Genomic DNA, 26,772 nt, shown 5'->3' with positions numbered 1-26,772 from the left:
ACTTGGAAAAAAAACTGTCCCGCTTCACAAAACCTCTCAAGTGTCCTTGCATTATTACAACTGTTGTGAATTGCGTAAACAAAAAATTATTGAAAAGCACTGGCTCAGAATCAGAAGGCACTATATTGTCAATTTACTCAGTGTACAACAAGATTGGGAAACATAAGGTAGCATGCATGCATGCTAAAACATACGCTAGCATGTTTTTAAAAAGACAGTGGGAGCAAAACTTAGTTCGGTTGTAATTTATTGAAGTATTTAACGCGCCAGGTTCCCTCTCGTCATTGTCCTTATACATTGACTGGTTAGCGGTCTGGCCTGTAGCCTGCCTCTGGCCCAAAGTCAGTAGGTCCAGACCAGCCTCCTCATGAGGACCAGGATGCATGATTTGAGCCCAGGTGTCTCAGTCTTTCAGTTATGGCTTTGAGGGCGTGATCCTGTCCATCTACAGTCCTCACCAAGAGGACCTCCACTGTGATCGTGAGGAGGCTTGTCACTTCCAGAAGTCAAACACCATTCTGAAGGAGTTGGACATGATGGACGCCAAGCTCTACCTGGACTTTGTAGTACTTGCTGTCTTCTTCTTCGCACTGCTATCTATATATATATCTATCTATCTATATCTATATATATATATATATATATATAAATAAAAGAGTGTACAAACGGCGTGTTATTGGTCTCCACAGAAGACATCATATCCGCTCTCCGCGCCCGCCACTTTGTCTCGCTCGCCGGTGGACGGACTCCCGAGGCTGAACAGTCACTGGATGGCGACATGTTTGTTCCACCGCCGTTCCCCGAAGAAGAAGCTTGAACAACATCATGACCCGGGAGACCAATCAGACCCGGGAGACCAATCAGGTTAATGACCGCTCCTTGGACCGCTTCCCGTAGATGAGCTCGTGAGTTGCTTCAAGTTGAGCCTGCTTTGCCCAAAATTCAAGGTTTCAACACACGCGCGAGCAAGACAGGGTCAGCTTCTAGTTCGAGTTTAACGCAAACGTTAGGCTTGCAATCTAGGTTTTGGCCTCAAGTTACGGTTTTAAGAGTTAGGGTTTCAGTGGCGAAGGGAGCCAGCAAAAGTGTTTTTAAATTTAATGTTTGGGTTTCAAATTAGCATTTCAAGACAGGTTTGGGATTTAAAAGCAGGGCTGTTTCAAGGCAGGATTAGGGCTTCAAGACAGTTAGGATTTAAGTTACAGTTAAGAGTTTAAAAGTTTGGTTTCAAGACGGGCTTCTAGTTTCAAATTGGAATTGGAAGGCCAGGTTTGGGATTCAAGACTTGGTCCAGCTTTCAAAGTAGGGATTCAAGTTCAATTGAGGTTGCAAGTCAGCGTTAGGATTTTAGGAGATGGTTTCATGTCAGGGTTCGGTTTTTAAAGAATGCTTTGGATTTCACATCAACTTTTGAATGCTGTTTTGCTTGAACGTTAAGGTTTCCGACCTGAGTATGGTTTGTAAATGGCTTTAAGTCCCACATTCTGAGTCTTTTGAAACTAGCAGCGATCGGGATGAGCCTCAACGCTTTCAACCTGTTTGGGTAATTTGACCCATGATGTTGGGAAAAAAATGTCCAGAGCGTAGTACATGTTCCGGCCGTAACAAGTCGTTGACGGCATTTCAACTGTTTGCCATGATGCCGAACAAACTCAGCGTCACTAATGGTAACAGCAAAAGGCCACCAAGACATCGGAACCTCAGGGATCGCTATTTGGTCTACTTCAAAACATGCGGTTGTCATTCATCATCCATCCAACCATTGAGGGCAACTCAAGCCAAGATGTCAAAACTTTGAAATTTGATCTGGGGCTTTTTACTTAAATTTACCAAGTGTTTTTCGGAACAATTGTTGTAAATCTTGCATCTACTTGCACACAGTTAATTGTTTTCAGTCTCGTGAGAGTGCAAAATAGTGAGAATGTGATGTGTCAGCTTTTCCTTTCCAAGCACCCACTCATCACACGTCGAAATGTTGGCTTGCAACAGTAACCCGGCTAAAAACTCCAATCCAGGTTTCCTGCCGAATTGAAAACGCTACTTTAAAAAGATAGCGCTGGCGACATGGCCGACCACTTATTCTTCTGAGCTGTAAAAGTTGGTTCGAAACCTAAAGCCTGGCTTGAAACTTCAACCATTGATGAAACCATCGGACCAGGCTTCGCTTGATGAAGCGGCACGCGGTTCTTTCAAGTTCTAGATTGGTCACTCACGTCTTCTCTGCTAGCTTGTTATTTTAGCATAACGCAATTAGCACAGCTTGAAGGAAAAGTCTGAGCAGACCATTTGCGGTACAGGACATGTCTTCACAGGAAGACGCCCTCTGAGCTAATTAGCTTCTTTGAGGCTAATTAGCTTCTTTGAGCTAATTAGCTTGAGCTAACAGCCAAGCGCTATGTTGCACTCAAGTTTCCCATGACGAAGATTTCCATCCTGGCGTTTACGCAACAAGACCCTGGAGTTTAATTTGGCTCCTCGGTCCAACCAACGGCAACAAATCAAAGCTCTGTCGCATTCACGACCCGCCCGTCCCCACGGGATCTTTCACGTTGGCCTATAAGGCCAAATCCGGAGCCAAGACTCCATCCCGTTGGAGACATCTTATGTGGACAGGTATGGCTCGCATGCTCCCGTGTTTACCACAGCGCTTGTGAAACTGGCGTTCGGGTTATCCATGAGCCCAAATCTTGTCAGAATTTTTTCTTCCATGTCTTGGACTAATTGTGATGTTGTCTGCAGCAGGATGTCAGCTGAGAACTCGTCATATAGCACCTTTGTGTTCCGAGGGTTCCCCGTGCTGGACAAACGGCGTTGGGTACTGGCGCCGCCGCTAGCCGCCACCTCCGTGTTGGCGCTGCTGGGCAACGCACTTTTGGTTTACGTCATCGTCAGCGTAGAGCGTCTCCACAGCCCCATGTACCCGAAACCTGTGTAACATATAGCCATAAACGTACAGTGAACCCCCACTCAATCCCATTTGCAGGTTGGCAGCTCGCTTGCTCTTTTTTTGAGAGAGAGAGAGGGGGGGGGGCCTGCACTTACATGGAAATCGACAGTTTTTTAAGTGTTTCGCAATTTTAAAATATGTTAGAATACATACAAGCCCCAATTCCAATGACATTAGGACACAGAGGTGGGCATTCCGCCAGACTGATGGACGCCCATTTTGCTGATGTTAGACGACAGACAGGAACATTTTAAAAAAATGTAAAAACATTGCCTAAGCACAGACGGAAGTGGGTTTTCTTCCATCAATGTAATCGTCTCTTAACGGGTCAAGTACCAAAGAAGAACCTCACAGACCTTCACTGACAGACGCCCTTTTTGCTGATGATGCAATGACAAAATATGTACAGCAGGGCCGGGATGCCCCAAAGACAGAATCTCGAGTTCATCAGGCTGGGAAATCAGCAACAAAGGATCAAGTCACTTTGAATACAGAGACAGTTTTACAAAGACGTTTTTGTGAGTTTTTCTACTTTTATTCTTGAGAAAGAGTAGGGTTCTGTGGTTGTGAGACAGTATTTTGCAGCCCCATACTCGGTAATGCACCAAAAGTTGTTTTCACTGACATTCAATGTTGCTTTTCAGCATTGCTGTTTACATGCAGAGATTTCTCTGAATCTTTGGATGGTATTAGGAAGCATAGATGATGCAATCCACTTTACATTCCTTGTCATTGTACATTGAGAAATGTTATTCTTAATCTCTTGGATGATGTGCTCATGCAGTTGTTCAAGTGATTAAGCTTGCTTGTGAAGAAGTGAGCCTTAGGGGATGCTCCTTTTAGATGCAATCACGACACTCACCTGTTTCCAAGTAAGCTGTCACCTGCGGAAGTCTTTTGGAACTTTCCTAATTTTCCCCAGTCTTTTGTTGCGCCTGTCGCAGCCTTTTAGCAACCTCTTACAGGCACTACATTTGAAACAGGACAATAGTTCGGACTTTATAATCGGGCACTCTGACATAATCAAATTCTCGGACAATCTTCGTTGACAAAAAGCGGCCGCTTGTCTTTGCGTGTGTATTGGGCCGAATTAGTTTTGAATCCCTACGATGGCCGCCAAACGTTGTGCATCTTGGAAAGCTTCTGGAGGAATTGTGAGCATTCAGAAAAAGATCAAACTTTGAAGATATGCTTGGGCAGGACCTACCTCGGCTAACATTGAATGAGAAGGCGTTAGCGTACCTTCTTCGTTCAGGCGTGTGCTGAAGGGCCAAATGACTGCAGTTCGTTTACTGCAATGTGGTAAAAATCGAACGAGGAGGCGTCAAAAGCTATCTTTTTTTTTAATATATATAGTTCTCTCAGCCCTTGAAACGAAACCGCACCATACACCTGTTCCGTTCTTGCGGTTGCCTCCTTTCCGGGTTCTCCTCCCGCCCCTCGTGTACACGTCATATAGCTCATACGTCACAGAGAGAGCTGTCTCTGGCTATGCCTGTAAAACCTTGACGATAAAAGTCTGTCTGTGGTCCATCTCTCCGTTCTCCAAGTTGTGCCTTTGGCATTGCTGCCATCTAGCGGCATTCAAAGCACACAGCACTTTGATAATGCACAGTCCATACTTTCTATATTTCGATTATTACATGCTGTCTGCTTCCTCATTTTGTGGTGTTCGAATTAATGAAAAATGCATCTGAAAAGTGTCATCTTTCGACATCCAAGTGGGTATGGCAACAAAAAATGGGTTCACTGTACTCGTACCATATCCAGCTGGACCTTGACTTACGATTCAGATTTGTCTAAACTCGAAACTCACTTGACTCGCATTGCCAAGAGCTGAAAGGAGTGACATGAACCCTCGGCCACAATTGTTTTGTATCAAAATGCTAACACAGTATTGTAAAAGAGAAAATACAATGTTCTTCAGAATATTCTTTGACATTCCCCACAATCTTCCAAGCAATAACCTTTTTATTCGAACGTGATGATTTGCAAGGACAAGAGAAATACAATTTAATCAGGTATAGTAGTGAAATGGCACAATGTTCACTCACGGTGCACGCAACTCAACTCATAGTTGTCGAAGGAGGTGGATGAAAAACACAATAGTGTACTTTCGTTACTCAAGCCACTCAATTAATAACTGCGCAACATTCCGGCTGCTTGCTCAACCTTTGCAAAACTCGGTCGGCTTTGTTATGTTTCATATTTGCAGACACGACACAGCGAGCGTTGCGATTGCTCTTGGTTTTGGTTCTATCGATCCTTTGGATAATTTGTCATAGGCTAAACATTCTACTGTCCCAGTGGTGACACTTGCACCACTGTTCAACATGGACTCAAACGGCGGCCGATCTCAAGATCACTTGTTAGCAAAAAATTGAGAAAGCGAAAGCTCGACGCGGCGCTCGTAAGTCAAGGCACCGCAGGAGCATGCCCAAATGTGCTGCATGTCGCATGTACCCAGGTACCTGCTGATCTGCACCCTGTGCCTGGTGGACCTGCTAGCCATCAGCGCCATCGTCCCAAGCACATTCGTGGGTCTGCTGGTGGACCAGAACCAGAACCGCGTGTCCCTGGCCGGCTGCTTGGCGCAGATGTTTACCACCCACTTCCTGTCGTCCGTGGAGTCGACCCTGCTCCTGGCAATGGCGCTGGACCGCTACGTGGCCGTGTGCCGACCGTTGCGCTACAAGCAGTTGGTGGGCCGGCGAGCGCTGGTCACGCTGACGCTCTTCACGTTGGCCCGGAGTGGCGCCATCATGGCCACCCTGGTGGGCCTGGCGGGCTCGTTGCGCTTTTGTGCTTCCGACGTGATCCGCCACTGCTACTGCGACCACATGGCACTGGTCAGCCTGGCGTGTGGCGACACCGGGCGCAGCGCCGCCGCCGGCGTGGCCGTGATCGCCTGCTTTGTGGGTGTGGACATCCCGCTCATCATCTTCTCCTACTTGAAGGTTTCAATGCACACTCATGTCCCGTTTGAGAATCATACTTCCGGATGGCACAACGCACTGCTGAAGTTTGCTCACAACATCTTTTGGCCACCCTAAAACAACCAACATAGAGAAGAGGGCGAAGCTCATCATTTAAGCCATTTTCCTCTTTTGACATGGAAGGTGTTTTTTCTTTTTATTACCAGCGGTGTCATCCGAGACGGCTTGGACCTTTGCCAACCGGAAGTATGCGCGGCATTCTGGTTAAACGGGTCTATCTCACTGGCCTACAGACTTGAGGAGACCTCACAGTCTCGTCGACTTCCTCAAGATGTCGCGGCACCTTCTGGATGAATTGTTGCCCCAGCAATGCTTTGGTCTCCTGAGTCGTCATGGCAACGTCTGTACCAGTGAGATAGGCCCAGTAGCGATAACGCATAACTCTCCGTTGGTTGCCGTCAGATTCTGGGCGCCGTGATGCGGGCGGCGGCCTCCAGGGACGAGCGTCGGAAAGCCTTCCACACATGCGGCACCCACCTCATGGTGATGATGGTGTTCTACCTGGTCGGCAGCATCACCTTCCTGTCACACAACCTCGGCCTCGCCATCCCGACCGACGCCAACAGCGCCATGGGGCTCCTGTACATCCTGACCCCGGCAGCCGCCAACCCCGTCATCTATGGCGTCCGCACCGCAGAGATCCGCAACGGCTTCCGCCGACTCGTTGGCCTCGGGGGCGCCGCCAAATCCAAGGTGTCGCCCACCAACGCCGCCGTCTCAACGTGAAGTATGCGAGCATCGTATGACAAAATGACTCGGCCGTGCTCATCATCACCTCCGACCGCTTTTCCAATAAAAATACTTTATTGATTTTGTCTTTACAAATCCCACATTTGTCTTTCAATGAAAGCAAAACATGTGACTTTGTTTGTGTTGACTATCAAAGCAACCAACAAGTCTTTCCAACACGATTGGCTTCTTGTTTTTGAGTTTGTGTTCTTCACAGAGTCCTCTCAACTCCAAACTTGGCTTCTTGTGCAACTTTTAGGAACCATTTCAAATGCTGGAGCGTGACGTCGAATAAAAAGTGCTGGAAAGTGACACTTGACACTCCCGCATGGATGTTTTTCACAGAAGCCTCCTCCAGAATGTTCGTTACTGAGCGTTTTCAAAGGACGTTCTTCACGCAACACTCCTTATTGGCTGCTCTTTACAGAACACTGCTTGTGGAAGGTTCGTCAAGGAATGTTCTTGAAGGAATATTCTTTCTGGGACGTTGCTCCCACTTCAGGGCACAAGTACTTTGGCCGCGCCGATGCCGGTGAAGGAGCCGAGCGTCGTGGGGTGTCTAAAAATTGCAAAGAAGTCTTCCTTGGTTCCAGAACATCTGGTGCAGACCCCCTTTGCTTCTGGGCGGGCTTCATGTTGATCATGTGACCAGGAAGGCACCTGCAGAGACGAAACGCCTGCCTTAAGATCACCGACCAAGGCGTGCATCTACTTATCATTTAACATCCCTCCATTCATCTGAGCCGCTTCTCCTCGCGAGGGTTGTGGCCGTGCTGGAGCCCACCCCAGCCGTCTTAGGCGGGCCTAACACACTGAACTGGTTGCCAGCCAATCGCAGGGCACACAAAGGCAAACAACCATCCGTGCTCACAATCACACCGTGGGCCAATTTCGAGTGTCCAATCAAGCTGCCATGTGTGTTTTTGGATTGCGGGAGGAAACCGGAGTACCCGGAGAAAAGCCACACAGGCACGGGAAGAACATGCAAAGTCCACACAGGAAGGCCAAAACCCTCGACCTTTGCACTGAGAGGCCATCGTGCTAACCAGTTGGTCACCGTTCATCGTCATCATTATGTGCTTGTAGTTGAGCCTCCACAGCTGCAGAGGGCAGTGTTGCCGCATTGCCACATCAGTTGAATTGTGAGCGCGGATGTTTGCTTGTTCGTCTTTGTGTGCCCTGCGATTGGCTGGCAACCAGTTTGGCTGAACGACGCCTATTGTCCGATGACGGCTGTGTTTTCGGCTTTGGCACGCGGGCGACCATCAGGAGAAGCGGAACTCAAAATGGATGGAGCCCATGTTTAGCAATACATTTGGAATCTAATGCACAAATAATCTAATTTTAACACAGGATATTTTAAAAAGTATTAATATTAAAACTGATTTTATGCCTTTTAGTGATTGTATCGCAATAACTGATATGAAATCAACTCATTTAGAAGTGAAGATTTTCCAAATATTTCTCCCAAATTGTAATAATAAAAATATGACACTTTCAATATGTTGTGTAATATTGACTTCGACTGACAGTTGGCTCCCGTCGTTATTGCGAGGCGTCGTCTGCGTCGGCGCGGGCGGCGCTAAAATCCACAACGGTCGTTCCTCGGAGGCTGGCGGCGCAGGAGGTGGGCGGCGGCCCGTCTGCAGACATCTGGCGGCCTTTGTGAGTACCTGTCGGATGACAAGTACACCGCTGATGACTTGTTTATAGTGCCTTTGACCTTTGCGGTCACTTTACATTTGCTACATTTGTTGCTAGGCGCTGTTGTTGCAGTTGCTAAAAAAGATTGAAAAGTTGCCAAATCTAGCACCAAAAGTGCCAAGTGGGGCCATCCTCATCACCTTGTCCTATGGGGGGCGGTGGAACGTTGGCTCCGCCCCCTCCACCACCATTGGTTTGCGAGCAGACGTGGGCGTGTCGGGCATTAGCGTGGTTGTGCTTGTGGTGGTGGTTGCTGTGCAGCTTGTACTTCATCAGAAGGATGAAGATGAAGACCAGAACGGACGCTACAATGATGCCGCCCAGGATCAGGATCATGGTGCCACCCAAAAACTGAAGCACAAGCAAAACACAGGCAGTGGTCAACATCTTAACACACGCCGTGCGCGCGCGCGCATGTGTGCGTGAGAGGTGAAGAGCGTCCCCTGCCTGGTCTCGTATGGAGTGACACCGTCCGTACTCTGGTTCGGTGGCAAAGGCGACGCATCCCACCATCTTGGTTCCCGTCAAGGCGGTAACGCCGTCGTCGTAGATGGCGAGAACGCACAGGTCGTAGTCGCGGGAGGACGCCAGGTCGCTCAGCAGGAAGTACTTATGATTAGCCGGGATCATCCTGGAGTGGGAGGAATTGCCAAGCGTTAATCAAGAAATCATTTTTGTTGGTTGATGAGATCGGATCACGTGACTCACTGAACTGGCCCCGTGGAATACAGAAGACATTAATTGCAATTTTCATTTTGTCCATGGGAGGGCGCAGTCACAACCACTCAAACGTTTGACATTTGACATTACTCAGGATTTGACGCCTCATATTGTTGATGCAAAGGGAAGCAGCAAAGACTTCACAGGAAGTGGAGAAAAATAAATACCACTGCAATGTCGAAATGTTTTAAGAGACTATTTTGCAAAATGGCGAGTCAAAAGAGGCTTCTTTCCTGTTGCCGCACCTCGTGTGCTTTTTGGGGACCACTGCAGCCTCTCGAGGAAAAGTGGCCTCTCAACAAAGCAAGCTTGTTCAGTTCAGGCAACAAGGCTCGCTTAGGCCTACACCGGCCTGGTGCAATCCATTCGGTGCCCGGAGAACGACTGAGAGGAATTCCCATTTTTAGATTATCGATCTGGCATGTCAGTGAGGATGTGTCAGCAGCACACGGCATTGTGGGGTGCCTGGCGCTGTCTAAGACACGGAGAAACATCAAGTCCAACCAGGACAGGCCGGCGTGGGTGACATCACCTGTAGATGAGGATGTCGTCGGCAGAGCTGTTGTACTGGATCTGGTAGGTGCGCACGCCGGGAATATGGTTCTGCGTGGGCCACGTGATGAGTGCCGAGCTGGCCGTCAGTTCGGACACGCTCACCCGCTGCTGCGCGACGCGCACCTGACCCCCACTGGCGTTGGACTTGATGGACGTGGGCACATCTGAGGGCCCGGGATCGACCTCCGGCCTCGACTCCAAGTGCGGCGAGGGGTTGACCACCAGCTCCACCGGCGTTGTGGCCTCGCCGGCCGCGTTGGATGCGATGCACGTGAACTTTCCCGAATCCTGCGGGGAGGCGATCACATGAGCGAGGAAGGAGGGCGGCGTCGCAAGAGAAAGGGCGGCCCGGGTTCCGCCCGACTCACCTTGACGGAGGCTTTGAGAATGTCGAGCGAGCCGTTGTCGTAGCAAACGGTGCGCGACGTGTTGCCCATCAGCTTCCCGTCCGGACTCACCCAGTGGGTCGAGGGTTCCGGGTCGCCCATGGACTTGCAGCGCAGGCTCACCTCCTGGCCCTCCATCACAAACATCTTGGACGTGTGGCGCGTGATCATTGGGGGTTCGCACACAAACTCTTCCTGTAGGGGGCGCACAAAAGATGTGCTGAATATCCACAATGTGCTTCACTATTAAAGCGAGATGACGTGGTTCGTATGCAAAGGAGCTATCCGTTTTGAAAGTTAATTAGGTGGTTAATAAATAGCCACGAAGTTCATATTCACTTTTCAAGATGTCGATATATTCAACTGAGTTGTTAATAAAATTTGAAATAAATTGAAATGCATGCTCAGTCAATCGCTATTTAAACGGTTTGGCCAAACATGCTGACGTTCAAATGATGACGGTTGCTATTCGAACAAAGTGGTGACACGGCGCCAGCAGCCGACCTCTCTGATGGTCCAGAAGTACTTCCCGGCGAGGTCTCGGGGGGATGCGCAGGTCTCCAGGTCGTCCTCGCGGGTTAGCCGGCGTAACCAGACCAGCTCGCAGTTGCAGTGCAGCGGATTTCCGCCAAAGCTCAGAACCAAGGCCGTCAGCGGCGAGCCCTTCATTTTGGCGTATACCGGGATGCGCAGGAAGAGTGGGTCGGGTGGGATCTTCTTCAGCTTGTTGGATGTCATGTCCAGCCTGGACAAGACAGAATGCTAACAGAAATGTCGCGAGTGGCGATTCTTGGGAGGGCACGGCGTTTCGGTTCAGCTTTTGAGCGCACCTGGCCAGCTTGTGGAGATTGGAAAAGATTCCCTCGGGAACGCTCTCAATGAGGTTGTGGTCCAGACTGAGGGTGTTGACGCTCACCAGCATGGAGATCGTCTCCCACGGGACGTCCACGAGGTTGTTGTAGCTCAGGTCCAAGTCCTCCAGGGTCTCCAGGAAGTCCTGCAGGGACAGGACAGCGCCGAGTGAGCAATTCTGGTCAAGTCTGCCACAATTCACTCCAAAAGTCGCACGCCAAAATGGCGGCATGAGGACAGGTCGTGTCCGGGAGTCCTGATGGATACGATTCATTGAAAAAACGGAAAATCCACTCGCTCAGCGGTTGACTTTGTTAAGAGCACCAAAGAAGCTAGCATGGCCGTAGAAGATACCAGCGTGGCTCATGTTCCTCAGCAGCTGAAACGAAGTCACGGCTAATTACACCAGCGTGACGGAGGAGAAGTTTGCACCATTTCGGAACTGTTGATGAAACACGGCGACACAATTGAGGGCCACGGGAAGCAACCGAACGAGGCAGAGCAGAGAATCGGGACAGTAGAGTAAGCAGTAAAAACAAAGGTGGAGAGCCGGAAGAAGACGCGCAGAAGATTTAGATAAGCGGGGGACAAAGGATGAATGTCCGTAAACCGAACCGACCCGAGGTTGCGGATTGCGAAAGGAACTAATGCGCCAACATACACTTTGGCAAATAGCGACTTGCTAGCAGAGCTCGGACTCATTTTAAAGTAATGCTTGAGCTTGGAGCCACTTTAATTAAAGTGTTCAAACAATTGCAAATAGACGAATGAACTCCATCTTGATAAATCATCATGACATCGATTTGTGCCAAACGGCGGATTTGATGAACAGGGCGGAGCATGTCAGACTGGAGAGCTTCATTCCCTCCCAATGATTTCAATCAGAATGAGAAAAAAAGTCCCCAAGTCAACCCGGCTGTCGACTGTGCGCTTCTTTGGGAGCAAACACTGTCCTCTGCTGGCCGCCGTATGCATTGCACCGTATTACACCATAATCCATTTTTCCCCATCATTGTTTTGTTTAGTGTTGAGTCAAAGTAGTTTTAATATCTTCTATGTTTGTTTCCCCTTCTATAGTTTGTGAAGCTGTTGAGGAACTCTCTGGCTTCTTTACGTTTGCAATACCGATGATTTTGAACTGGCAGTTTAGAAAGAATATGAAAAAAAATTGGGCTAAGGAAAAATATTTTTTTTCTATATTGCCCAGTCTTTATGGATGAAACTTTAAAATATACAGATAAATAACTTGGCGATCAACGAGGCATTCCTTTTGGCACCACTCTGAGATACGACGACTTTATTCTTCCTGGCTGCGATGGGGCGCCACTTGCAGGCTATTTAGGAAACAAAGTCATTTAAAAGAAGAAAAAGCCTGCAATAGACGAGTTTGCCTTTTTGAACTCAACCAGAAATGCCACCATATTCCACTTTTAGATGCTAAATTGGAACGTGCAAATATGAAAAAGGAGTGACCTGGAAGGCTCCCTGGGAGATGTGGTGCAGCTGGTTGTTGGCAAGGATCAGGTGGCGCAGGTTGACCAGGCCCTGGAAGTGGGCGTCGTCCAGGGTGGTCAAACGGTTGGCGTCCAAGTGGAGGGCGTGGAGGTCCTGGAGGTCGCTGAAGGCAAACGGCCGGATCTGGCTTATGGTGTTACGGCTCAGCGTCAGGTGGATCTGCCGCCGCCCCAAGAACAACAGCAAACAAACGTTTAGGTCGTTGACGATGCTAGCAGTGAGCAGCATTAATTCTCATCCAAATTGGCACCATATTACAGAACATCGTACTTCAGAATATGAAGCAGCATCAGGCCATTTACGGACACCAAAATGCAGACCCAAATTGTCGACGGCGGTCGAAAAATGATCTGCGATATTCCTGCTTATTCTTTCTCATCCTTGAAGTAAGAAGGACATCAAGTGCTTTTTGTACTCTATTCGTTTTGTAAAATATGCTCATCTCCAAAAATGTTATGTTATCAGAATCCATTTATCAGTTCAATAATAATTGTTGGGGTCATCCCACTGCTTTTGCAAGTCTAAAAAAAAAAAAAAAATTGACGACAGCAGTTGTCAGAGGAGTTCGTCACACGGAAATCGTCGATACTATCAAAGATGAATGGCAGCGACTCGCTCCATTTGCTGCGAGTTGAACTTTTTTTCAATGTCAAGTCAGACGGCTTTTAGTGGCTTCGTGCCTGGAAGCAGTCCCACCTGGTTTGCATTGGGGCGTGTCTCAATGCAGGAGGGGGTGTGTCCTGCCGAGAACACCGGTGGGCTTCATAATAATGTGTCAATGTCGCTCGCTGCGAGTAGCGTCAGAATGCTAATATAGCGAGGCGCCGTTAATGACGACGTAGATACCAGGCTGGACATGTTGGCGAAGTCTCGGTGCCTGAGCGTGGTGATGAAGTTGTCCATGAGGCGCAGCTCGGCCGTCTGTCGGTCGATGTTGGGCGGCACGAAGAGCAAACCCGTCTTGGCGCACAGAACCGTATAGGACGGCAGCAGGTTCTGACACGTGCAGCGCTTGGGACACAACATGGACGACGACGTGCCGTCCAGTGGGACGAGCCAGCATGCCGCCAGGAGGAGCGGCAGGGGCGGCGGCCACGGGCCTCCCATGCTCGTGCTCCTGCTGACATAGCGACAAAACACAAACAAGTTCAGACAAAGGGATCAACAAAATGACGACGCAAAGTCGCCCAGTGAGCAAACCCAATATAGCGCTGGACATTTCGGTACCAATACTTTTGACTACGGCATGCTCGCTTCCGTCCACTTGCGTACCATCAATCAATCCATTTTCATTATCGGCGGCAGTTTCCGAGCGAGTTTTCACATGGAAGCTATTGAGTGTCGCTCGCGTACGACAGTGAGGCTCACCCGTCCGACGCCGTGACGAATAATAAATGCATTCATGATGTCGCCTTTTTTGGGAACATTTTGGCTTTTCCTGTTCAAATCGTCGATGGGGAAAGTGACGTGGAGAAGTCCGGAGTTGTGCGCCTTGCGAGATGGGCGATTATGTTGCAGGTGACATGTCTAACATGCTAACGCACTTCAAACGGCATGTTGGACGAGGGACAAAAGCAGCTCGGCATTTAGCAAGTCATTTAAAGCAATGACGCGTTGGCATTGTGATAGCAACAGCCTTACCACCGTTCTCAGTTGGTGAAATATTTGCTTAAAATGTGTTTTGCATGAAGCAAAACACTTGTGTGTCCACCAATTACACGCACGCACACACAAATATGTGCATTCACACACAAGCGAAGACAGACGTTCTCCTCGTTGTGCCATCATCAGAGGGCGCGGCCAATTAGCATACGGGAGCACCTGAGCGGCAGGGGAGAGGGCGGTCCTCTTCACGTAGGACGTGGTTGTGGGGGCGGAGCTAAAGGTGACCCCAGACTGTCATTGCTTCGCCGGGTGTCAGTCCTTGGCCTGTGGGCGGGAGAGCACATTATTATGGGATGTCATTTCAGTCATCAGGTGACGGCGAGTTCATGTCGTTTTCCGCGACCTCGTTCGGGGAGTCATTGACAAACACACAGCCCTCGCACACTCGCACACACAATTTGTGACGTGCATTGTGCAATATTCAAATGCATCTTGAACAGCGACGCAACTCTGAAATATTTTACGTCCTGTCAAATATCACGACTCAGTCCTGATCTTTTGCAGCAAATATCACATTTTTTTTCTGCACTGCTTTCAAAATGTTCAAAGGCTTTCTCTTCAATTCACTTCAATGGCTCCCCGAACATCCTTTTCATTTTGTTTTCAAATCCTGAAATGATCTTGCCCCCACCTGAGTTCCGCCGACGGTAGCGAGAACCAAGCGAAGGCTCACAGGGGGAGGATCCTTTTCGGTTGCTCACATTTTTATTCTTTGGCTTTTGACTCAGCGTGAGACTCGATATAGCTTTCGTATTTTGTGCTGTTTGTTCATTTCTTGTTTTGAACATTGTTGCTCCATTGTCAGCACTTTGATTGCAGCGGTGGTTGTTTTAAAGTGTCCCATGAATAAAGTGGAGTTGAGTGCCATGTGACTGGCAGATGAGGATCCTGAGCCCCGTTCGAGTGACTACGGTGAAGCTTAGCGCAATCACATCCGAGTCAAGCGGAAAGCAGAGCGCTAGCTTGAAGCGCAAAATAGCGTCTCTTAGCAGCATAACCAGCACTTCTGATGAGCAGCACATACAGAAAAGTTACGCTGCATCCACCACATCGACAGATCTGCCATTTATTGACAAAGCGCAGTGAAATGCTGCCTTCGCCCATCTATTGTCTTCGTGAACTGGAAGAAGTCTGGCGGGAGTCCAAATGTGGTGGTCAGTGAGTAAGGCACCGACCGGTCGGTCGGTCGGTCCTGATGGCCTCTGGCAGACATGAGGATGAGGATGATCATGATGAAGAGGATGGTGATGACTGGTTGTCCCTCCAATTCATTAGTCGGAGTTTAAAAGTGTCACAGAGACGAGCGGCGCAAAGACGGAAGGGCTCCGGTTCCAATTGGACCGTCAAATGGTTTCCATGGTGACACCTCGCTGACCAATAGCAATCCAAATGCAACGTGACAACTCCACCATGGCCACGTTTCAGCAACACGTTGACACTCGCCATGGCTGGACATGACTGTGTGTGTTTATTTGCTTGGCTTCCTTCCATCTATGAATTCAAACAAACCAACGCACGGGTGGGAACGGAATAACGAATGCGAAAGCAAAGTCAAAAAGCGCAACACAGAATATGTCCAAAAGAGCACAACGTAGCACACAAATCACAATTATTCCAATCGTCAATTAATCCTGCCCCTTTCCCCTCCCTCTTTTCCAATTTTCATTTTCCGCATCACAGCTGTCACAATATTTGGCTTTCTTTTTTGAAACGATGCTCAGCCCCGGTAGCATTTCTAAATGTCTCGTGGTTGAACTAACAATTGAAAAAAGAGCCAAATTGCAGTCGGTGTATTCTTTAACTGATCGATGCGCTGGAGCCTGCGCGAGCGCCATCTTGTGTGCCTCACAAATAGCCTCCGAGTTGGGAAACTTTGCGCACTGAAAACGGCGTGCCAGCGTGTGCCTGAGTCGTTCTGGCGTGCGGCACGTCGCATTTGAAAATTAATGGCACGCCGCTGCTTGCCACAAAGCGCCAGAGGAGATTGCCAAATGCGGCCTCTTGAGAAAACGGAGTCTAGTTTCGAGTAATACTGATTAGAAAAGCAAACTTCGCATTTGTGTTAAAAACACAAACTGTACATTTAAAAAAAAAAAGAGATTTCAATGCGTTGCATTTTCCGACACCTCGGGATGCTGCATCACCAAAATTGTGTATAAGTCAACTGCTGAGTCAGCTTAAAAAAAAGGAACAAAGCAAAGTGTGGAGCAGCCAGATGCGGATTAGCGTATCATCACTTGAACATTGGGCCTGCTCTCATTGGCTGAAGCAGCAGCACATGCTTACAGGTTTCTTCTTGCCAGTCTTCCAAGACAAAAAAAAACAAAACAACACGCATACGTGTGAGCCTCAAGTTCTGCACAATTCCTTCCTGCTTCTCGCAGTAGGCGGGCCAAGCAACCTGCTGCTTGTCGACACACAAATTTAACGATAAAACGCAACCTGTATTATTCCTCGTGCCAGTTGAGACTAACACACACACGTACACCCCCGCACACCCCCGCACACACACACACACGCACCCCCACACACGTGCAAGCACACACATGCGCCCCCCCCACCCAAAATTACTTTTCAAAGGTTTGACGCAATTAATTCAATGAGGGACATGTTAACGGAATTGCAGCCCAGAATGTAATAACTGACCAATTGTATAAGAAACGCAGAAGAGAAAAACTTCTGACCAAAAACGTGATTACGTTATTGCTCTTGTGCAGCCACATGACCCACGTTTGACAAGCAGGATGGGGCACGCGGCTGACAGGAAGTGACCCGTGGTCATGTTCTCGCTGTCAATTAGCGGGCTAAACACTGCCGTTGGCTAGCTAACGAGCCGGCGCTAATGGAGTCGACGGCGCGTGACAACGCCTCGCGTCCGTTTTTAAATGGCCACATCCGTCACGTTAATTAGCCGCCAACACGCTAACTTGCTGTTAGCACTGAACACGCCAGTACGGGCTAACATGCTAAATGATGAGTGTCATTAGCGTCTTGACATTTACTAACGACCACCTGCCACTTTGCACTTCCGCTGATGTCACCGTGTGTGTGTTTGCGTCATGCGTGTGTGCATGTATGAGTGTGGGGGCACTGCAGCTAACATGCTAGCGCAAATGCTCACTGAACTGAAGTTATTCATCAGGATCTTTAAATGGCACTTTTTATGTTACATCAAGTTGCGTCAAGAAACAGGAGGCTGTGTCTGTGAGCCGCCACTGACATATGTCACTGTGCCACAGTGCGGTTGCACATGCGAGTGTGCGTGTGTGTGTCTCAGTCAGTCAGTCAGTGAAGTGTGCTTCAATCAGATTAAGGCTCAACATCAAGTCGCTGTGTTTCCAGCCTCGGGGCTCCTCAACGATTAGCCTGCAAACATACACACACACGCACGCGCGCAGACACACACACACGATATGTGAGACCACATAAGACCTTGGCTCGACATGCTTCCCATTTGAAAAAGAATCCACCAAAGAGTGACATGAGAGCACATAAAGGTGCTGAGTTGCAAGTCGTGTTGCCATGGCAACCTGATTGACACCCAGTGGGTCACTAAGTGACGGAGTGCATGTGTCTTAGTGTGAAATGAATGCTTTGATGTTGTCGTGAGCATGCCCAGCATTTATCCAATGAAACTAGAAGTACCGTGCACAATAATGACACAATTGCGTTTAGTGCGTTTATAGTATTCTCACGTGTTCTATTCATGTATGACTGAGTTCAAACGTGTTGAATTCCATCCGTCCACATTTGCAACGCGCACACACAGTCTGTCTGCATATCCAACTGATGACAAACAACACTTCATACTCAGCCAAAGACACAACCGCGGGAGTCACTTGCAAAGACACGACAATTTGGGATGTGAACACACAGACAAGATTGCAGGATGCTAAGCCTTGGGATAAATGAGAGAGGAAGAACGATTTCAAGCGACATGACCTATGACAAATTGAATCCTAAAAATGTGAGGGCTGCCATTTTGTCTGACTGCATTCAGAGTCTTTATTTCAACATTTTTCTTCTTGACTACAAGAACAAACACGCATTAAGTACATTGAGTTCATTAAGGAATAATTTACGACTAATTAGCATTTCATTGGTGACTAATTTCCAACAGAACCAAGGCGTAGCCAATCGTTAGCAAAGTGCCAAGAACCAGACGATCGCTCTCCTTTCGCCTGCGTCGTGATCATTTCAGTTAGTCATGTAGATGTAACTCGAATGTCTGGTCATCGGTTGTGAAATGATGACAAAGGACGTGTTCCAGCACACGGCAGTCAAATGAGCAGAAGCTAACGCTGATACTAATGCTAATGCTAACGTAGCGGATAACAGAGCAAGACCAGCGTGAGCCGCTTGCTTCGACGAGCACAAATCCGGAGAGGAGCAACTTGCAATTGGATCACAAACATTCTCCGAGATAATTGTCGATATCCGGCCGGATCATTCTCCCTCTCCGTCGTTGCCATAGTTGAGAAAAAGCACTCGTGGCGCTTGATAGGGCAGCAAAAAATATCCAAGATTGCACATGAATCTCAAGAGGTGCTTTTCATCAAAGTGAGATGTGAAAGGCTCGTTTCATGGCCGCCCTCCGTTGTTAGCCGTTGGCGCGCCGGTGCTGCAATCCTGCCAAACGTGGCCGCTGGAAACAAATAGTTGACGTGACATTTGGAGCTCGATAGGAGTCGGCATCCTGAGTTGGTGTGGAAAGTCGATTGTTTCCGCTCCCGGTTGGAGCATCAATAAAAGACAAATTCATGGCTCTCGCTTTTCTCTTAACTCCCAAAATAATTCTGCTGTGCAGTCACACCGACTTGCTTGTGGGAGTGTCATTTTCGCCATCGAGATTGAAAAGAACGCCAAAGCGCCGAAGCTTGATCCAGTCAACCTAATATGCATTTTTTTCCAGGCCCAACTTGTTGAACGACGACCATATCGAATGACAACTTTTTTGACGCTGCTGCGAGTGTCAAAGTTCAAAGAAGAATTGATTGACGTGAAAGCAGCGATATCAAAATGGTCTTTTAAAGATCTCAATCCAATTATCGTTTTCTTGTGGGGGGCAAAAAACAAAAATGAACATCCAACGTGCCAAGAAGTGCCAACCGAAAGACATTTCCTATCCTACATTTCATTGGAAAAGAATATTTTCCTTTGATTTAATGAAGCCTTCTTGGCATCAACACACATTCACACTCACGCTAGCTGCTCCGTGTCACGCGAGCGGTGAAGTGTCGGCGCAGAGCCGACGTGCTGCCGATGGCTCGTCATGTCCATTCTCGACATTGCAAGCCGGCAGCTGCCGTGAGCGCGTGCAGATGTTGGCAGGCAAGCAGCGCTAACGCAGATGTTAACGAGGGCCAACATCTGGATGAGATGCAACGCAGGTACAGCAAATGAAACCATCAAGAAGCGAGCGCACAACATGGTGACATCAACACCAAACGCGAAATGACTCGTTTGGAAATTGCCAATCGGGGGAATTAAGAGGAGAGTCGCCGAGTTCCACAAGTCAGGAATCATTGTGAATCAAGTGCGCCACTTTAGCACTACGGCATTCACGCTCTTCAAAAACAGTCAACTAAGAAGTACGGTGCTGGAGCTTACCCCAACTGACTCCGAGCCAACGTCGACGACACACTGAACTGCTCATCAGGCCTTCGCAGGGCACGTTTGAATCATTCGTATTTGGAGTAGCGACAAATTCAGGCTTCGTTACCATTATTAGAAATCGAATTTGGGTGGCTTGCATCCACTAATCGAGAAGCTTTGCTAACTGCACATTGTAGGACTCCTCTCACGCTCACGCACAAGCACACACACAGACACACTGCATTAGAAGGACACAAAGAGACAAAAGGAGGATTATTTTCTTCCCCCACTAAAGCGTGGATTAGTCATCTGCTCCTTTAATAGAAAACTGACCTCAATAATTCATATGTGTGCGTGCGACCATACCAGTATGCGTTTGAATGCGAGTGAGGATTTAGCAACTTTATAGGGCCAAAATATTATAAACGGTTTTCAGTAGAGACAATCGAACAAGCACAATGAAGAATATTGTTCGACTTGGGAGAGGATCTCCATTTGGCAAGAAGAGAGCGATACAATCGTTCCAAAAATCCAGCAGGAATCCTGAGACAGGGCAATCGCGAGGCGATGAATCTGCGACGTGAGGCTTTACAGTTTTCATCTCTTGGAAGAAGAGCGAGAGTGCTCGGTCTGAATAGACGTCGAGTTGTGCTTCCAGACAAAAGCGGCAATGAGCAACACTAGCGACATTGCTAGCGAAACAGCAGTGGAACTTTTGATGTGGAATTGTGGATGTTGTCCGAATAATGAAGAAACATCTTTCGTTGATTGGTTTGCTTTTATTTTCATATCAAGCTTGCGACTAGCTTCACACCGCGCAAAAAAATTCTTTTTTTGGGACCACTTTCATATGTGCTCCTTAATTGTTTTTTTTCGGCCAGGTTACAAATATTCGACATTGACATCATCTCAAAATACGACCCAATCGGCAAACGTGTTTTGAGTAACAGTTTTGATTCTAGATTTGATTGTAAAAGAATCCCACTTGAACGACGAAGCATAAAGTGGCCATTTGTGGTGATATTGGTCATTCAATTCGGCAATGACGTGACAAAATGAGATCAAAAGCCTCGACTCACTTTCGACTCGCTACCAAATTGCAGCACCGTAAAACGCTGGAGCACATTTACTTGAGGGAAAACGACGTCGTGGGCGACGTTGTCTCTTCCTGTGTGCATGCGCTTCACTTTGAGGTTGCATTGCCTGAGACAGCGATGTGACGTATGACATAGAAACAAAAAGATTCGCCTGTGCGGGAGAGAAAATAGAAACGAAGAAAGAAACACAATTGCTAAGCGACCTGATGCCTTTTTATTTCTGCTGACTACGCTGTCTGCAGTCGCTCCACCTTATTTTGGTTTGGAGCTCATATGAGCAGAAAACGTGAGACTTGCCCGGAATTTAAAAGGGGGAAGGATGTGAGACGCAAAAATTAAAAACGACTGGAAGTGGGCATTTTCGGCAGCCATTCTTGGAACGTTACACTTTTGCTACTGTGCCCCCTCAACAGAAACGCCGGCAAACTTGGACGTCTGCAACAATTGGCAGCTTAGCACTTGAGGGCACGTCTCATTTGTCCCAAATTCACACTGAGCCTCTCGCCCTATCACAGCCCAGCTTTTCTTATGCCAACAAATTGTTTGAAATATTTATTTTTGATGCTTCTATGTTTGAGTGGACTTGGCAATTGGTTTGTTTCATGTAACAATCTTGGGCTTTTTCTGCTTTCTGAGTTTACTTTGCAATATGTACATTTTTTTGGTATACTGATTTGCATATATAATTTGTAATAATTGACCAAATATTTTGTACAATTTGTTTGAATGAGTAATTATTTATTTTATTTTATTTAAGCCGCCATAAAATGAATTCTTCGTCCGGAAGCCAAACTCAATTAGACCCGGCGGACTCGTAAAAACACATAACCGACACGAATAAGCCAGAGCATTCGTGCTGCAATCACGGCCGCCGCCAACAACGTAGCTGCGCTCAGGTCCCGCTCGTATTAAGCGGCATCCGTATCGTTATCACGCTTCCCGTTTCGTGTGACACGTGATGAGTTGTTCGGACCGGTAGCGTGTTGTTATGCATCAGAGCCCTCATGAGATGATCAACGTATCGGCCATTTGTCAAGGCCGCTTTCGATTGCTCGTATTTAGTGAACACGACATCTTGTTGTGGATATTCTTCAACAAATCATGATGCACATTGCGCTCACTGTCACGTGTTCAAGACAAAAGGCCATGGGACCACAAGTCCCATCACATAATGAGAAAGCGTGTGAGGGGAAGTCATCAGATGGGAAGTCATGTGATCAGGTGCCAAGCACACACACACACACACGCCCCCACAAACGCACACACACACCCCCGCGCGCACCCCCACACGCACACACACACACACCTAAGATCATTTTCGAATAAACACAAACACGGCGCGCAGACATCTGTTCTCGCAGTTCACATGAAGGAAGCGGCCCTTCAGGAGAGTTGGGCCTCTTGTTTGTGCTCCGTCACGCTGCGCTGACATTTACCCGACAGCTGGCAGGGGGCGCCATTGGGTGCAAAGAGCAAATTTCTATGAATAGGCAGGAGGCGTCCAAAAATGGATGATGAGGAGTGCAACCACAAACACTCACACAATTCCAAACGTACTAGAGAGCTGTGGTGTCAAACGAACAGCCCACGTGCTAGAACCGGACCATCAGGGGCTCCAGTCTGGCCCAAGGGGGATGGAGAACACAATGACCGCAACGGACCCGATGCACGGAAACGAGCAAATGTGTTGTAACATTTTCCATGATGAAGCGACAGCACTTCCAGCCAGATCTGTGGCGAGCCGGCCGCCATCTTTGTCGACTCAACTCGGCTTTTGATTTGAATGGCAATTCGCTATGGCAAAGGAGACGGGTGGCTTGTACGTTCCACGGTCAATTTTATCATGTGACAGGTGACTGTTCACTCTCTCTCTGGAGCAATTCGAAAGCCAATATGTCGTTTACAGCAACGTGATGTCATTCTAGGGGACGGCGAGTGAGTGACGCTGTCATTCTCATCGCTACGTCACCTGCGTACCTCAAATGAGGAAATGGTGTGAAGAGAATCCACTTTTCCGTTGATGGGCTCACTTCAATGGCATTGCGCAATTGGCTGCTACACAAGCCTTCACACCTGACAGCGGTGCACCTGTCATGGCGAAAAGATGGCAGACTTCATCGAAGATGCTGCTGTGCTACTTGTGCATTGTAGGAAAATGAAGACAACCTCGCAGAAATATTTGCAAAATGTCCATCAACAGCTTCAGTTGATAGCGGTTTGTTTTTTGCCCCAACTTGCATGTCGACATGTATGCAACTGCACCCTCGTCGTGAAAAGTTCCCACTTGAGTTTGGATACTGGGATGAGTCACTTGAGCTTGTCAACATTTCCGAATGTCCTCTGTGCTTTTCAAAGACGTCTCGAGCACTGCAAACATCATACACGAATCGCTAAATTGAAAAAGAATCACAAAATTTGGAACAGCCATGCAAATAGAAATCAAAAGAATCAATTAATCATTCACATCACTCGCTCAACTTTTCTCACCTTTGTCCACGCATCATGTGACCCGTAAGCATTGTGTTTCTCGTGATGTCGGCAGTGTCGCCATGGAGACAGTGCCGAGGAGGAGGAGGAGGAGGGCGGCCAATGAGAGCGTAGTGGCGGCAAAGCGCGCAGATGGATGAGCCGACAAACAGAAAATTGACATTTGACGGATTAAAGGCGGGATTAGTGCGCAGACTTCCTGTCGCCGTGTGAATTGCTCACCAAAGATGTGTGGGCGTGGCCAAACACACCTCCCAATCAAAGTCACTAAAATGCACACATGATCAGCTTGGTGAGACACCACGAGATTCGCTCTGCGTTGCTAAATAGCAGATAGCTACCTCGCGAACTATCTAACTAACCTGCTAGTTAATGAGTCAACTTGCTACGGAAGTCGTGGGTTCGATTACAGCTCCGGCCTTCCTGCGTGGAGTTTGCATGTTCACCCCGTGTTCGTGTGGGTTTCCTCCCTCATTCCAAAAACACGCATGGCAGGTTGATTGGACACTCTAAATTGCCCCGAGGTATGAGTGTCAGCGCGGATGGTTGTTTGTCTTTGTGTGCCCTGCGATTGGCTGGCAACCAATTCAGGGTGTGACCCCGCCTACTGCCTGAAGACAGCTGGGAGAGGCTCCAGCAACCCCCCGCGACCCTCGTGAGGAGAAGTGGTGCAGATAATGGATGGATGGATGGATGGATGGATGGATGCGTTTGCTTTTCTTTAGCGTGCTTGTGGAGCAGAAAAAAATGTTTGACGGTGGAAGAGAATTGCTCTCCACGCTGATCATTTTGGCACATCAAAAAATGTCCGTCTCGTCAAACCCAAATCATTTCCAGACGAGGAACGTGGACTTGCGTCTTGCTATAAATATCTCCATTGAGACGGGACACTCGAAACGTTTGTGAGGCTGCGATCACATAGTCACGAGACTGCCTCGTCTTCCTCTTACTTTGCAGCCACCGACGGACTCATTTGTCTTCCCGTTTCGATACGCGATCAAGTCAAATTGCAACGTTGACGACGATATATATCGGCCACTCCTACAGAGGGAGAACATGCAAACTCCGTACAAGAGGCCCGGAGCCAGAATGGAACTCACAACCTCTGCTCTGTGAGAGGGACGTGCTAACCCGCCGACCACCATGCTCTATTTTTTAATAATAATATTTAGATTTTTGTTTTTTTGATGAAGCCGCAAAAAGTGGCAAGGGCGTACTACTGAATTGTCTATTGGCCATATTGTGGTCATGACAGAATTCACAAAGTGATGATTCCGGCGCCATTTTTCTTGTGGGAAATAATGATCACGTTTAATATTTAAGATTGTTGGCCCCGGCCCGTATTGGGATTTTTATCGGGACAATTCACGCTGGATGCACGTTAGACAGATCATCATAATCATTTTATCGGATTATCTCAGAAGGCATAAGATAGTCAGCTGTTTTGTCGTCTTTGATGAGGAAGGTGCAAAATGGAGACCAAAACAGACTCTGTTGTCTTTACGTGTGTGTCAGAGCCAAGTTGCAACCACAATCATTTAAATGAATGTGGTTGGAGGCAATAAGGAGGAAGGGAGGAAGGAAACATTAAGGAAGGAAGGAAGGAAGGAAGGAAAGAAGGAAGGGGAGCAGAAAGGAAGGACTGGGTTTTGTAATTGCAAATGGAAAAGCATTACGACTAGAAGCACACTTCCGTGTCCGTGATTGAGAACACGTGACCTGCACGGAGCTGTTCCACTGCCAAATCCCCCCCCCCACACACACACACACACATTCAGCCCCCTTTGCCCCCCCCCCCCCTTCCTCCTCCTCCCCTCGAGCTTCTCATAGTCACCCTGATGTATAATAGATGAGGTAGGACAGGCACGCGCATGCACGCACACGATCAAGTATCAGCGCACATTCCTGCACGATGAGAGGGGAGGCGGATTGAGGGGGTAGGGGAGCTGTGGTATCAGTGCATGTATCGCTACACACACGCACGCACGCGCAGAAGATAATGGCAGCGTGTAATCAGATTACGACGATGATTCACTTCCCGCCAAGTGAGCGAGAGATCAAAGGCAGCCGCCATGCACGAGCGAATCAACGCCAATCATTCGTCAATCAATCAATCACTGAAATGAAATTAAAACAATCTTACTGTCATCAATGACCCTCTTCGTTAGGACGTCGAAAGGATCCGGCTCAGACTTGGGAGGGTGGGGGGGGGTCGAAGGGAGGAGGCGCCGTCCCGTCAATCAAACATCCAAACACGACAATCCCATCGCAGATTGTGGAAATACTGCAGATCGCGCGCGTGCACGATCTGCCTCAATCCGGGCGGGGTCCTGGTCTCGTTTCGGATCAATAACACGTGACAACGAAAAATGAAAAAGAGACAGTCGTGAAATAATCACGTCCACTTTCTTCCGGCGCCTCCGCAGTGCGCGCGCCAAACCCTCAATGTGCGCGCGCTCGTCTCATCCCGCCAAAAGCCGCCTCCTCGGAGCAACTTCACAACCTTCCTTCCTTCCTTCCTTTCTTTTTTCCCGACAAGACGCAGCAACACAAAGTTGGAGCGGCCGCGCGCGCGCAGAGTGCACGAGCGAGGCGGGTGCGCGCAAGAATAGGAAAGGATAGGAGTGGATTGGAACAGTACGACAAGCCCCGCCCTGCCCCCCAACCCGCCGCCCATCTGTCAATCACGTCTTTGCGTCTGTCGCGTGGGCCCTCGAGGGACTCGTGCGCGCAATACACGCACTCGCACTCGCCAAGGAACAAGATGACAAAGTTTCCATTTCAATGGCAATAAGACCATTCAGCCAAATTGATGACCCGTCAATCAGGGCCATCCCAGGTCATATATGCGGGGGGGGCATATTTTTGTACCACTGTAATGTGCAGCCCACATGATGCAACACAGATTTCATGTCTGTTTCGATTTTTCATCAAATTTCTCATGACAACTGACTGAGATGGTGCCAAAGTTTGTTTTTTTTTAAGCTCGCAATCAAGTATCAAACTCGTATCAAACATGAAGGTGAAAACGATGCTTCAAAGTCAAAGCAAACTGTCATCAAATAGAATCTTAATTGAACAAATTCACGGTCCCAAAATGTCCCAGTGCAAAAGGGAGAATTTGTTTCCTCGCTTAGGGAAGCAAAGAACTGTTTAGCCTGTCGCATTACGTCACTGTACGGCAAGTGAGGAGGGACATATAACATTAGTGCCTGCAAAGAAAGAGCAATTTGAAAAGTTCCCAAAAAAATCCACGGGAGGCACAAAATCATTGGTTGGTTGTTTATTATTTTGTTTTTTCTTTTAGTTTTCCCAAACCCTCCTGGGGGGGATGCCGTTAATAATTGTGAAGCCCTTTGAGACTTTGCTGGGATGTTATACGTCAGTAGCAGGTGGGTGGCGGGGTTACGGGAGGTCACAATAAGGAAATCGAGGCACGCTCGAACGCACGGCTTTTCTACCGCTTCTCCTTCTTCGGGCAGTGGGCGCTTACACAAACAACAATCTTTAAATAAACCTCTGCC

The 26,772-nt window shown here is 48.2% G+C and overlaps 2 protein-coding genes across 9 annotated transcripts; one reads left to right on the top strand and one right to left on the bottom strand.

The window, feature by feature from the left end:
- Positions 1-1,972: 1,972 nt before the first annotated feature.
- Positions 1,973-7,320, top strand: LOC148332940 (olfactory receptor 52D1-like). Its single transcript, XM_088301006.1, has 7 exons — positions 1,973-2,015; positions 2,562-2,613; positions 2,740-2,916; positions 5,415-5,904; positions 6,346-6,665; positions 7,100-7,116; positions 7,175-7,320. The coding sequence occupies exons 1-7, from the start codon at positions 1,973-1,975 to the stop codon at positions 7,318-7,320; spliced, it is 1,245 nt and encodes a 414-aa protein (XP_088157132.1).
- On the bottom strand, positions 6,726-25,836 carry LOC148332939 (leucine-rich repeat and fibronectin type III domain-containing protein 1-like protein). 8 transcript variants are annotated; one of them, XM_088299921.1, is made up of 14 exons: positions 25,392-25,836; positions 23,249-23,515; positions 22,739-23,128; positions 14,226-14,333; positions 13,251-13,524; positions 12,363-12,563; positions 10,868-11,034; positions 10,542-10,782; positions 10,020-10,232; positions 9,629-9,939; positions 8,824-9,007; positions 8,517-8,727; positions 8,203-8,345; positions 6,726-7,332 (listed from the first exon to the last, which is right to left on the bottom strand). In XM_088299921.1, exons 5-13 carry the CDS (start codon positions 13,509-13,511, stop codon positions 8,218-8,220), a joined length of 1,917 nt encoding a protein of 638 aa, XP_088156047.1. In that variant the 5' UTR covers positions 13,512-13,524; positions 14,226-14,333; positions 22,739-23,128; positions 23,249-23,515; positions 25,392-25,836; the 3' UTR covers positions 6,726-7,332; positions 8,203-8,217. The 8 variants fall into 8 exon arrangements, with proteins under 8 accessions (XP_088156047.1, XP_088156046.1, XP_088156045.1 ...); XM_088299920.1 differs by lacking the exon at positions 25,392-25,836 and having other exon boundaries at positions 22,739-22,849; positions 22,928-23,128; positions 23,249-24,996; XM_088299919.1 differs by lacking the exon at positions 25,392-25,836 and having other exon boundaries at positions 23,249-24,996.
- Positions 25,837-26,772: the final 936 nt, after the last annotated feature.

This window comes from Idiotropiscis lumnitzeri, chromosome 7, assembly GCF_059441095.1.
Source record: "Idiotropiscis lumnitzeri isolate Australia: NSW breed Sydney's pygmy pipehorse chromosome 7, RoL_Ilum_1.0, whole genome shotgun sequence".
Classification (NCBI taxonomy): Eukaryota; Metazoa; Chordata; class Actinopteri; order Syngnathiformes; family Syngnathidae; genus Idiotropiscis; species Idiotropiscis lumnitzeri.
This window is presented reverse-complemented; position numbering and strand designations above follow the sequence as displayed.